At 33.6% G+C, this 11,358-nt stretch overlaps 1 protein-coding gene across 1 annotated transcript in view; it reads right to left on the reverse strand.

Annotated features, from left to right (window-relative positions):
• LOC132558868 (homogentisate 1,2-dioxygenase-like) overlaps positions 1 to 9,535 on the reverse strand; it is a 30,191-nt gene extending 20,656 nt beyond the window's left edge. The window contains exons 1-2 of the mRNA XM_060223490.1: positions 9,451 to 9,535; positions 7,823 to 7,900 (exon numbers count right to left, since the gene is read on the reverse strand). Coding sequence (XP_060079473.1) covers positions 7,823 to 7,900; positions 9,451 to 9,465 — 93 coding nt within the window. The 5' untranslated portion in view covers positions 9,466 to 9,535. The remainder of the gene's footprint in view (positions 1 to 7,822; positions 7,901 to 9,450) is intronic.
• Between the last annotated feature and the right edge of the window lie 1,823 nt (positions 9,536 to 11,358).

The raw sequence follows: 11,358 nt of genomic DNA on the forward strand, positions 1-11,358 counted from the left end.
TATACAACTATTATGATGACTTTTAGAACGAATCAATAATCATTCAAAAAATCTTAAAATTTCTTTATCAAATCTGACACTTTAAATGAAATCCTAAATCAAGATTTCTGATATTGATGATGCATGTATGTTTTCAGTGGAGTTCATGTCACTGAACCATGACAATTCTGAGGCTTTTTTCTATTTTTATTGTAATTTACATACATTTTAATTTCAGAATACATTTTATCCTCAAAAATCATTCCCATTTGTTTGTAAATACATTGTATAATAAATTCATTTTGAAGGAGAGCACAGACACAGAACGATTCTTTGGAGAGATGTACATGTATTTTGGTTAGTTGTGCCCAGAATCTGGGGAGATTTGTTTACTGAAAAGCTACGGGATTCCAGGTCACGTATGCATGCCAGGTATAGACTGTTCCTATATTCTGAGCTTTCTAAAATGATTTTTGAAATGTTATGTATCACAGGAGGAAAATTTTCCCACTGGTTTACAGGCTGGGTCCAGAGATAGTGTACAAGTTTTCTCCATCAGTTACATCATGAAGTGTAGGTCATTGTGCCAAACTCAATGTCTGTGAAAGCAGGAAAAATGTTTCCATGCACAGTACTGATTCACTGATCCTTATGAAAAATATTTGTTCACTAGAAGGCTAAGTCTCTTTAAAACCATTTCACTGTAAGAGCTCCTACAGTACTCTATCACAATCAGTTAAACCTCGGCCCTTAAACACTAGAGTTTATATTCAATTGGGTAACGTAATTAAGTACCCAAAAGGCTACGTTAAAACATTGGATGGGGAAGTGCAGCAGAGTAATAATTTACTATTCAGAAACATTTCACAAATTCCATTTGATGCCTCTGCTTTTCAAATTATAATATATATCATTTCTATAACATTGAACAATTAAAATTTTTATCATTTTCATTTTGTTACAGTTAATTTCTTAATCCATTTTTATGCACTTATTAACTCAGACCCTTTTGTTATGCAGTTTGAATAATGAATATCACAAGTAAGAAGCTTTGACGGTCAACCTAAAGAAGTGTGCAAAGCCACCACAAAGGGTGCATATGTGGTGTTAGATTTGTAAATCAAAGTATTAATTTATATCATTTACTACTTGATAAAAAAAGTGTTTTGACAAGAATTCTTAACTCTCTGAAGCACAAACATGGTCTCCAATTTGTTAAATTCTCTATCAAGGTAAGTCAAATGCAAATTATCTTAAATACAGGTACTGCTGTCAGAAGTTCCAGTGTTAAACTTTTGTTTTGGTGATGAGTTTTTGGAAGGTTAGATTCTGGAAAGTAATTCATAGGAAATCAATAGTCATGTTGCTGCATTATGTAAAACAGGAATTAATTCATTTTCACAGGCTCAACATTATTCCTATTTTCTTCCTGACTAACAGGCATTCTTTCACTTGTGTGTTTTTTGTCAATCATGTTATTTCAGAGCATCAACTTTTCTTAAAATAAATGGTCTTTAATTAAAAGGTAATAGTATGGTACCTAGATATTATGAGAAAAAAAAATATATAGTAACGGGAAAATGCTAAATTTGATTTCATTAAGTGTGAGCAAACTGCATAGAAACCAGAAAATGAAAATTTAGAAAAATGTCTTAAATCTTTTTAGTATCTAACTTTTTAAGGAGATGTGACCCTACGTAATACACAGGTAATGTTTCCTATATTGTGGTGATACAACTTCCTAATTATTATATTTCCTGTGTGGTGATATAACATCCTAATTATTATATTTCCTGTGTGGTTATATAACATCCTAATTATTATATTTCCTGTGTGGTTATATAACATCCTAATTATTATATTTCTATGTGTGGTTATATAACATCCTAATTATTATATTTCCTGTGTGGTGATATAACATCCTAATTATTATATTTCCTGTGTGTTGATACAACTTCCTAATTATTATATTTTCTATATTGTGGTGATACAACTTCCTAATTATTATATTTTCTATATTGTGGTGATACAACTTCCTAATTATTATATTTCCTATATTGTGGTGATATAACATCCAAATTATATACTGGCATTTTGCAATGGGTTGCAAATTTTGTGTTGCATGAAAGAGTGTTCTTCTGTACGCAGAATTAAACAAAAAGGAATCTCAACAACACAAAGACTTTTTGTAAAGCTGTCTAGATGTTTCGGCCACTATGTGACCGTCATCATTGTTTTATTATATTGAATCCTAAGGATCCAACCGAAGACACTACCGCAAATTCTTACATTAGGAGTGTTGGATCGCCCATTATTTATTATTCTGTACACAGAGTATAAAAAGTATGTAGCAATGTAAGAATTGGTGAATAGAGACAAGAGACGGCAGTTTATGCCATTTGGAAGCAATTGTATGGAAAGCAGTACCTGTCATGAACATTCATCTTCCCAGCCAAGAATGTCAATGGTGTAAAAGATATGAATACATGTTCAGATTCCAGTAGTAGCTGTACTGATGAGAGTGACATCGAATTGGGTGACAGTTATCCTGCCTGGATTCTCAGAGTAAACAGAGAGACATAGAGTCATGGAATTGTGTGTTGACAGAGGCAACATATAATTTGAAATAGGAACTCAAGAAAGAATAGAAAAAATAGGAAAAGATTCAGATTTTTAAAGAACAAATTAAGATACAAACAATGTTGGGTGGCAAGCTCCCCTTTGGATCTTATTTCTTTTCGTTGTCAGAGATACAAACAATGTTGGGTGGCAAGCTCCCCTTTGGATCTTATTTCTTTTCGTTGTCAGAGATACAAACAATGTTGGGTGGCAAGCTCCCCTTTGGATCTTATTTCTTTTCGTTGTCAGAGATACAAACAATGTTGGGTGGCAAGCTCCCCTTTGGATCTTATTTCTTTTCGTTGTCAGAGATACAAACAATGTTGGGTGGCAAGCTCCCCTTTGGATCTTATTTCTTTTCGTTGTCAGAGATACAAACAATGTTGGGTGGCAAGCTCCCCTTTGGATCTTATTTCTTTTCGTTGTCAGAGATACAAACAATGTTGGGTGGCAAGCTCCCCTTTGGATCTTATTTCTTTTCGTTGTCAGAGATACAAACAATGTTGGGTGGCAAGCTCCCCTTTGGATCTTATTTCTTTTCGTTGTCAGAGATACAAACAATGTTGGGTGGCAAGCTCCCCTTTGGATCTTATTTCTTTTCGTTGTCAGAGATACAAACAATGTTGGGTGGCAAGCTCCCCTTTGGATCTTATTTCTTTTCGTTGTCAGAGATACAAACAATGTTGGGTGGCAAGCTCCCCTTTGGATCTTATTTCTTTTCGTTGTCAGAGATACAAACAATGTTGGGTGGCAAGCTCCCCTTTGGTGGCAATCTTTGGATCTTATTTCTTTTCGTTGTCAGAGATACAAACAATGTTGGGTGGCAAGCTCCCCTTTGGATCTTATTTCTTTTCGTTGTCAGAGATACAAACAATGTTGGGTGGCAAGCTCCCCTTTGGATCTTACAATGTTTTCCCCTTTGGATCTTATTTCTTTTCGTTTCAGAGATACAAACAATGTTGGGTGGCAAGCTCCCCTTTGGATCTTATTTCTTTTCGTTGTCAGAGATACAAACAATGTTGGGTGGCAAGCTCCCCTTTGGATCTTATTTCTTTTCGTTGTCAGAGATACAAACAATGTTGGGTGGCAAGCTCCCCTTTGGATCTTATTTCTTTTCGTTGTCAGAGATACAAACAATGTTGGGTGGCAAGCTCCCCTTTGGATCTTATTTCTTTTCGTTGTCAGAGATACAAACAATGTTGGGTGGCAAGCTCCCCTTTGGATCTTATTTCTTTTCGTTGTCAGAGATACATACAATGTATTTAACTCATAATAAGGCTATTTTAATAGTAAGACTATTTTAATAGTAAGGCTATTGTCTGTAACAGAAGCAAAAAGTTTGAACAGTATGTAATATTAGACAGGAGAACATGATTTATGCCTTGGTTATATGTTTGAAACCAGGTGAGTGGTACAGATTCATTAGGTCGTTGTTTAATATTTCATGTCTGCTTGATAAGTATGTATGTCAATATATCATTACACGGTGATCAAAGTGTCAATAAGTTTATTTAAAACAAATGCACACATGTATATGTATAGTGTATGTATTATGTAATGTTACAATCCACTCAAAATAATGATAACCATCATTGTGTTAAAGTTTCCAGAAAATCTAGGGTTTAATTGTTAAACAGTTGAGGCACCTTAAGTCTGTATTGTGTATTTGAACAAAACCTTTACTGGGGATGTTGTTCAGGATTATATCAAGAGAGGCTCACTCTGCTTTCATATTTTTCAATTTTCACCCATACTGTTATGTTTTTTTCAAAAATCATGAAATAAGATGAAATATTTGTTTTCGGTCCTAAAAATCAGGAAAAGTGGTCCAACAAGACAGAATTCACGACTTTGAAAATTTAGTTGAAATCTACCAAAGACTCCTAGAGATATACTTAAGGGCATTGTACCTTAGCAATGAGAAAATGTTGAAATTGTTGAGGCTAATAACCTAATCTCGTTGTCAACTATGCTGTCTAAGGTGCTGTCAAAAAATGTGGTCCACAGGTGAAATTTCTTTAACACATCACATAAAGCATCTGTTTTCAGCTTATAAGTACAACAATAGATAACAAAGTATATAAAAACACAAAAGTTCAATATGAATCAATTTGATACTGGATGATGTCAAAGTCCATTCAACAATTTAAACTTCTAGAAATATTGTAAGTATAACTGCATAACAGGCATGCACCGTAGCTTCTCCGGTATAGCACATTCATCTGGAAAATAAAACCAATGCAGTACCAGTGAAGCAGATAGACTTTATAAGTAAAACCAAAGGAAAGCTATTAAAGTCATCTATCAACCATAAAGTTGTCAAACTGGAGACATACAAACTTAGGTATATAAAGATTTAACCTAGGGATGCTCAATTTGTCCTTTGTCAACCATAAATGCATCACACTTTTTAATAAATTCATCAAACTGTTTATTTCTGACAGCTCTCCAGAATCCACTTATCATAATATTCCTGTATCAATAATCCAAACGGTACACTCACAAGACCCATCAAATCTTAAAAATTGGTTTCATATTTGAAATCATAGTAAGGAAAATGCATGTATCTTGCATATTTCATTAACATATTGTTGGTACAGTGGAACCCACTTAATGTCACATCTATTAATCTTACTTTCTGGTAAATGTCAAATTTTAAATATATATTCTCTGTAATCGTACATCTGTCACTTATTGTACTAATGAAATATACAGCATCTGCCATAAATATCACTGTTTGTTGCATTTCTTCCAATGTCAAATTTTCATCCTCGAAAAACATTTTTCACAAAAAGTATGTAGATGTAAGTAAATGTACTTCTACACATGAATGTTCTGATTGGATCCTTCTATAAATTCCATGCTGTGTATGTACGTTTGATCCCTAACTGGATTTTGTATATCTTGATCACAGCTAAATATTTTCCACATGATTCCGTTTATGGATGTAGACTTTTGGCTTTCATCTATAGATTTTAAACAACACGCTCAGCTTGCTGGGATCAGAACAATTGGCCTCTATTCTTTTATCACCATCACCACATCGAAAAAAATTTAACATAATGAATCATTATTGGTAAATATTCAAAATATTCAGTTTACATGATTTCCATTCACAGTAATTTATTCATTTTCTATATATATCCTTTAATGTTTCAGTCCAGCTTTCACATCAGTCACAATATTTTTTTTCCTGTCCTTTGAGTCCTTAGCATTCACAGTACTTTAATTATTACAAAGGTTCCCAATAAAAACTGTGCCAGTTCAATAACTTGGCTGGCTGCCATATGTACATTTTGTATGCTGCAACCCTGGACTGTCACACTAGCCCATCTCAAATCAAGTTTATTAAACTAGTATGTGTCTACCTTTTGCGAAAAGATAGACCAACTAACTAACCACAGCTGCATGGTGATTTGACAGCTCACCATCTGACAATGGTAATCTTTAACTTCATCCACGATAAAGACAAGTGACAGTATCCCCACACCCACATGTACAATAGAAAGACATAACTTTGTGTATGGTTTGGCATCATTTCGATAACATAAAACAATATATCCAAAGTACTCTTTAACCATTTTAAGAAAAAAAAATTTTATTAAAAATTAGATTGGCAACCATTTGGGAAAAATTACCTGAACACGTCATTTCAGCAAATAATATTAACAAATTTTAAAATGAATTAGACAAACACTGGAAAAAACCAAGAACTGTTCTTTAATTACAGAGCTGCAATCACCTAAGTATCCAATTTAATAGATAATGTACATTTACAAGAGGACTGTGCATAATAATTGTAATATCTTATATGTACTTTTGAGTCTGGTAAACAAAACTTGCATATATATATATATATATATATACAAGTCCTGAACCAGAAATAAACCTATCTTATAATTGTTACATAATTTACTATGGAATATGTAAATATGGGGGCTACTTATGAAAGTGGATAACTTTGTCAATTATCAATGCTTTTTTGATAAACAACAGAAAAAAAGGGGGAAAAAAAGAGAAAAAAACTTCTCCAATAATCTGTTTCCATGGTAACAACGAAAGATAATAAACTACTCTATCATAAAACTGGAGCAATAACATAAGTGGACAAAGTTTCAGGTAGTTATCCTTAACAGATCTGACTTAAACTCTGGACACCAAAATTTGTAGTTTTGCCTGTTTCTATTGCAACCCATTTAGTAGTTTGTTAATTATAACTTTAATGGTTTTAGAGTCATACTCCATGCAACTATATGTTTCCAAATATTTAAATGGAGAACTTCTCCACAGCAAAAGGCACTCCTGTAGAATACTAGCTTGATAACTGTACAAAGATTTCAGTACCTGTTAGTTATCTTAAATGATCAGGATGACAGCCAAATTTAATGAATAAAGGGACAGATATAGTTTAATTCAGCCCTAGCGAGTGAAGAATCCAGGAATCTCAATGAAATATATCATGATTTTAAGGGTTAAATGCTTTACAACGATTTCATTCATTTTGTAAATTATTTTCTCTTGAGCAAAGAAAGGCTCACATAATAATCCATGTTTTTAAATTGTTGGTAACTACAAGCACATATCTGAATACATCTTACTTTGTTATCTTGTATATTATTGTAGTTGTCTTTATTTTCTTTCTATCAAAAGTCAGAATTAAATATATAATAACAGAAAGCTTAACATTTCAAAAATAATCAAACCAAAGAGTGAGTAACTGTATTATCATGCACATCTTACTAGAGCTAAGGGCTATCACATCCTTTAGTATATGCAGGTCCATTTTTTTTCATTAAATCTAATGGTTTTTCATATCATGAATAAAAAAAGGGAAAAAAATCAAAACTTCAACAATGGCATAGCAAAGCATTCAGCCCAATAAACAAGACCAATGGATCTAGTTAATGTTATACACGAGGTTCTCATTACTTAAAGCGTTGATGTAGTTGCAACACTTTAATCTGAAACTTATCTGAAATATAAAATAACAAGGAAAAGAAAAAATTCTGTTGTGTTTCCTGACCAAGAATCAAACCCATGTCTCTGGCATGATAAATTATCGGCTCTACCAACTAAGCCATTACAGGACAATGAAATAGCAATTATCTGTGTAACATGACTTCTGCTGAACACAGATAGATACCAGAATACCACAAGGAATTTAAGTTATTACTGGACATAGGTTTATCACCATAAATACATGGCAAGTATTCAATTTACATACCTGTCCTTCTGGTAAAGCACCAGGACATCTAGGGTCCTCAGAGGCAAACTCATTACCAAATCCAGACAAATACTTTAACTGCAAGAAAGACAATATTTACTATTCTAACATAAAAACATAAGGAGTTTCCTTTATACATGTCCAGGGCTCTCGATCTGCCAGATTTGGGGCCGAATATTCCCAATGCAAAATAGTATCTTTTTTTCCCAATTTAGACACCAAGTTTTCCCAATTCTAAGGAAAACACCATTATTTTTTCCAATTCTAAGGGCCCCAGTCCCAAAATGGGGTGTGAGAGCCCTGATGTCAATGAATGGTTTAATAAACAGAATTTCTTTCAAAGTATTTTATATGAAATGGAAAAAAAATAACAATGGTATTATTTTAATTACATTCTATATATACAAAATGTATAAAAGATTATTCACATCTGTAAACATGATTAGAATATATCTATGTCTGATATCTCCCTGGACTATTACATAACTCACTTTTTGAACAACATCTCCATTGTAGCCTGTCCTTCAAAAAAGTATGAGCATGTGTCACAAGTTAATTTATATCTATAGCCAAGGTGTAATTTATCTTGACTGTTTCTACAATAAAGTAGTACCATCATGTAGATTCATTGCATATTGTGAACCTAAGTAATGCTCTCCTGATTGCCATGAGCTGATCATGACAGTTTGACAGTTTCAAGAGTCAACCAGAATGACAAATTGTTCAGTTAATATGTGTACATATGTACTTGGATCCACAACTAGAACATTATGTAAATGTGGACTATTTAAAATTTAAATTATATGCATTTTTAAGTAACTTAGTTCTAAATTTTCCAATCAATGCTGGGAATTCCTGAATCAACACAACATTTGTTTTCAGTATGCAACATCATGGATAAGTAGACATCGTCAGCATGCCGATGCATAACATATTTTCAACACGGACAATAACTATGTCTGTGGTCCTCAGATACTGAAGGTGAGTGACTGAAAAAGTATGGTCTACAATTTTAACCATTAAGCTTATTTGATTTGAAGCCTTTGAGGGGATTACTGACATTTCTTATTTTTGTCCGTATGTCATATATTCAATTCAAAACATTTATTCTGATCCAAAGATTCAGAAATGTATGTAGTACCACGGACTTATATACACAAATTGTGTATATAAGTCCGTGGTAGTACATTATATTGTTGAATGTCCCTCGATGTGTGTGCCTACGTGCCCTTTTACGTATCGTCCAATCAAATTCACAACAAGAGACACACCTCCATTCGGTGTCAGGATCTGGACCTAAAAAACTTGTTAAAGTCGTTTGACATTGCACGAACGTACAAAAAGGAGATAAAATATCACAATTAAGATGAGATGAACTATCGAAACTAGTTTAAAACATGCCCTGAAGAACGAATGAGACCAAAATATATTTTGTTTATTTCGAGGGTGAAGGTCAAATACGACGTGGTGCTTTCAGGCACATATCTGGTGATGTCTTTTAATACGTGCATAATCACAGTTTTGTTGCCGCTCGAGATCTTTTCGTAGAACACAAATGATTTGGTCACAAAGAATGCGTACATTACCAAATGCCATGAAAGCATCTCACGGGCACCTGCTGGACTTACCTCTTCGAAGGACATGATTGTAGACCAAACCGATCACTGGGTCACCGGAAGCTTACATCGTAATTTATTTAATGTTCGTAATAAGAACAGATAAATATGATATTTTGAAAATTTTGTTCCTATACGAGAATTTGATGCAGATTCCATACTTTTAAATGCGATGTTAAAATTAATTGATAGAGATATCTCTATAACGAGATTTAATAGACCTTTCGGATGGTTTCGGATTTTTTCTTCATACTAAATACAACTAGTTTCCGAGAAGAACGACGGAAATTCGCACCTTCCCTTCAAATTTTGCTAGATGCAGGTCAGTCACTTTGATGCTGACCGTCTGGCGTCGTGACCAAAACTGCACATATGCACACAGGTAATTAATGATGCAAAACTAATGCACATGTACGAAACGACCTTAGCCAGAAGGGCGTTCTCATAAGCACATATTGCTTTGACATAGGTCCGTGCTAGGTGGATCTGCACAAAAAGTCAATATGCAAAACATGTTTATAAGTTAGTTCAGTCTTTTCCTTCTGCGTCATTGAACTCACATTTTTGACACTGTATTTTTTCTATTTTGAATCAAATACTTTTAATGATTAAATGTTCCAGAATCTGTCGCCAAACTCATTTTAATCGCGACAAGCTTCAAATACGGTATTTTTCATTTGTTAATATTTAAAGTGTACACATATATAATGCACTATACACATCTAATGTAAGACCCCCCAAGAAAACGTGATTTGGTCATTTGTTTAAAAAAAAATTATTTTCTAAATCAGAAGTTAGATGAATAGTTGTTATCGCTTTATTATTTAAAGTTGTATTTATCAAAGTTCTTTTATTACATATTTTGTAGTTATGTCAATTCAGCTTAACAGAATTGATGTAATGGACCAGACAACACGAGGTTTTCACATTTTTTTTAACCTCTAGACCTTGTAAGAACATGGCAGCTCTGACTTCCTTTATAAAATATGTGAAATTTTGTGTATACATGATGCATACCTGCTAGCTTTCCCAATTGTTTAGTTTCACTTCATCCCCACCTCCTGATCGTATGGATCAAAATTGGGGTTATATCCCGATTTCAGAGATCCTATTAGGTATGTCATAAGTAACCTTGCTATGTTTGTCAAATAGGTAAGACTGACCACCTGGCCAAATAATTAAGGCCTAGGCTAAGTAAGTACATTGCCCAGTTACCTAATTAGTGTCACCTAATTCTAGTTAATCCTATTTGACCGCTACGCTTGGGAACACACTTATACGCGAAAAAAAAAGGTATTTTTCATTGTTATAGTAAAGTAAAGCATGCACTTTATTAATTAATTTTTCCTTGGTGACAAATGTCACGCTGCAAAAGGTATGGTGAGTCAAAAATGTCGTTCACACACTTTTCTCCCCCATGAAAATTTTGAAAAGTTTGCAGGTTTGAAGATGTTTACTCAGTTCCTCACATGTGTACATGTCAACAATCGAAACTTACACGAGAATTATGTGGATATCCAGGACTAATTAGTAAAAGATATGAATCCTAATGACAATTCAACGATAAGTGCCCATAAACTAAATGATTCAAAGGATTTTGGTTGTTGGGATTCCTTAATTTATTCAATATGAATGTCTATATCATGAACATGATTTGACTGGCCAAATGGGAATGTTACGACAGTATTTACTTACACTGGTCCTATGGGAATGTTACGACAGTATTTACTTACACTGGTCCAGATATTTATGTGTACATGAACCTTTCAGAGTACAAGAAAGAATTTTCAATACATAATTTACAATTATGAGTTTAACTCTGAGGCAGGATAAGGCTGATTTCATATGTATAGATGCATGTGGTGTGGGTGGTGTTCCCGGGTTTGGCAAACTGAACATGTTGTACTTGTCAGAACAGTG

The sequence above is a fragment of the Ylistrum balloti genome, unplaced genomic scaffold, assembly GCF_031769215.1.
Source record: "Ylistrum balloti isolate Yb309-2 unplaced genomic scaffold, AGI_CSIRO_Ybal_v1 Utg369662, whole genome shotgun sequence".
Lineage (NCBI taxonomy): Eukaryota > Metazoa > Mollusca > Bivalvia > Pectinida > Pectinidae > Ylistrum > Ylistrum balloti.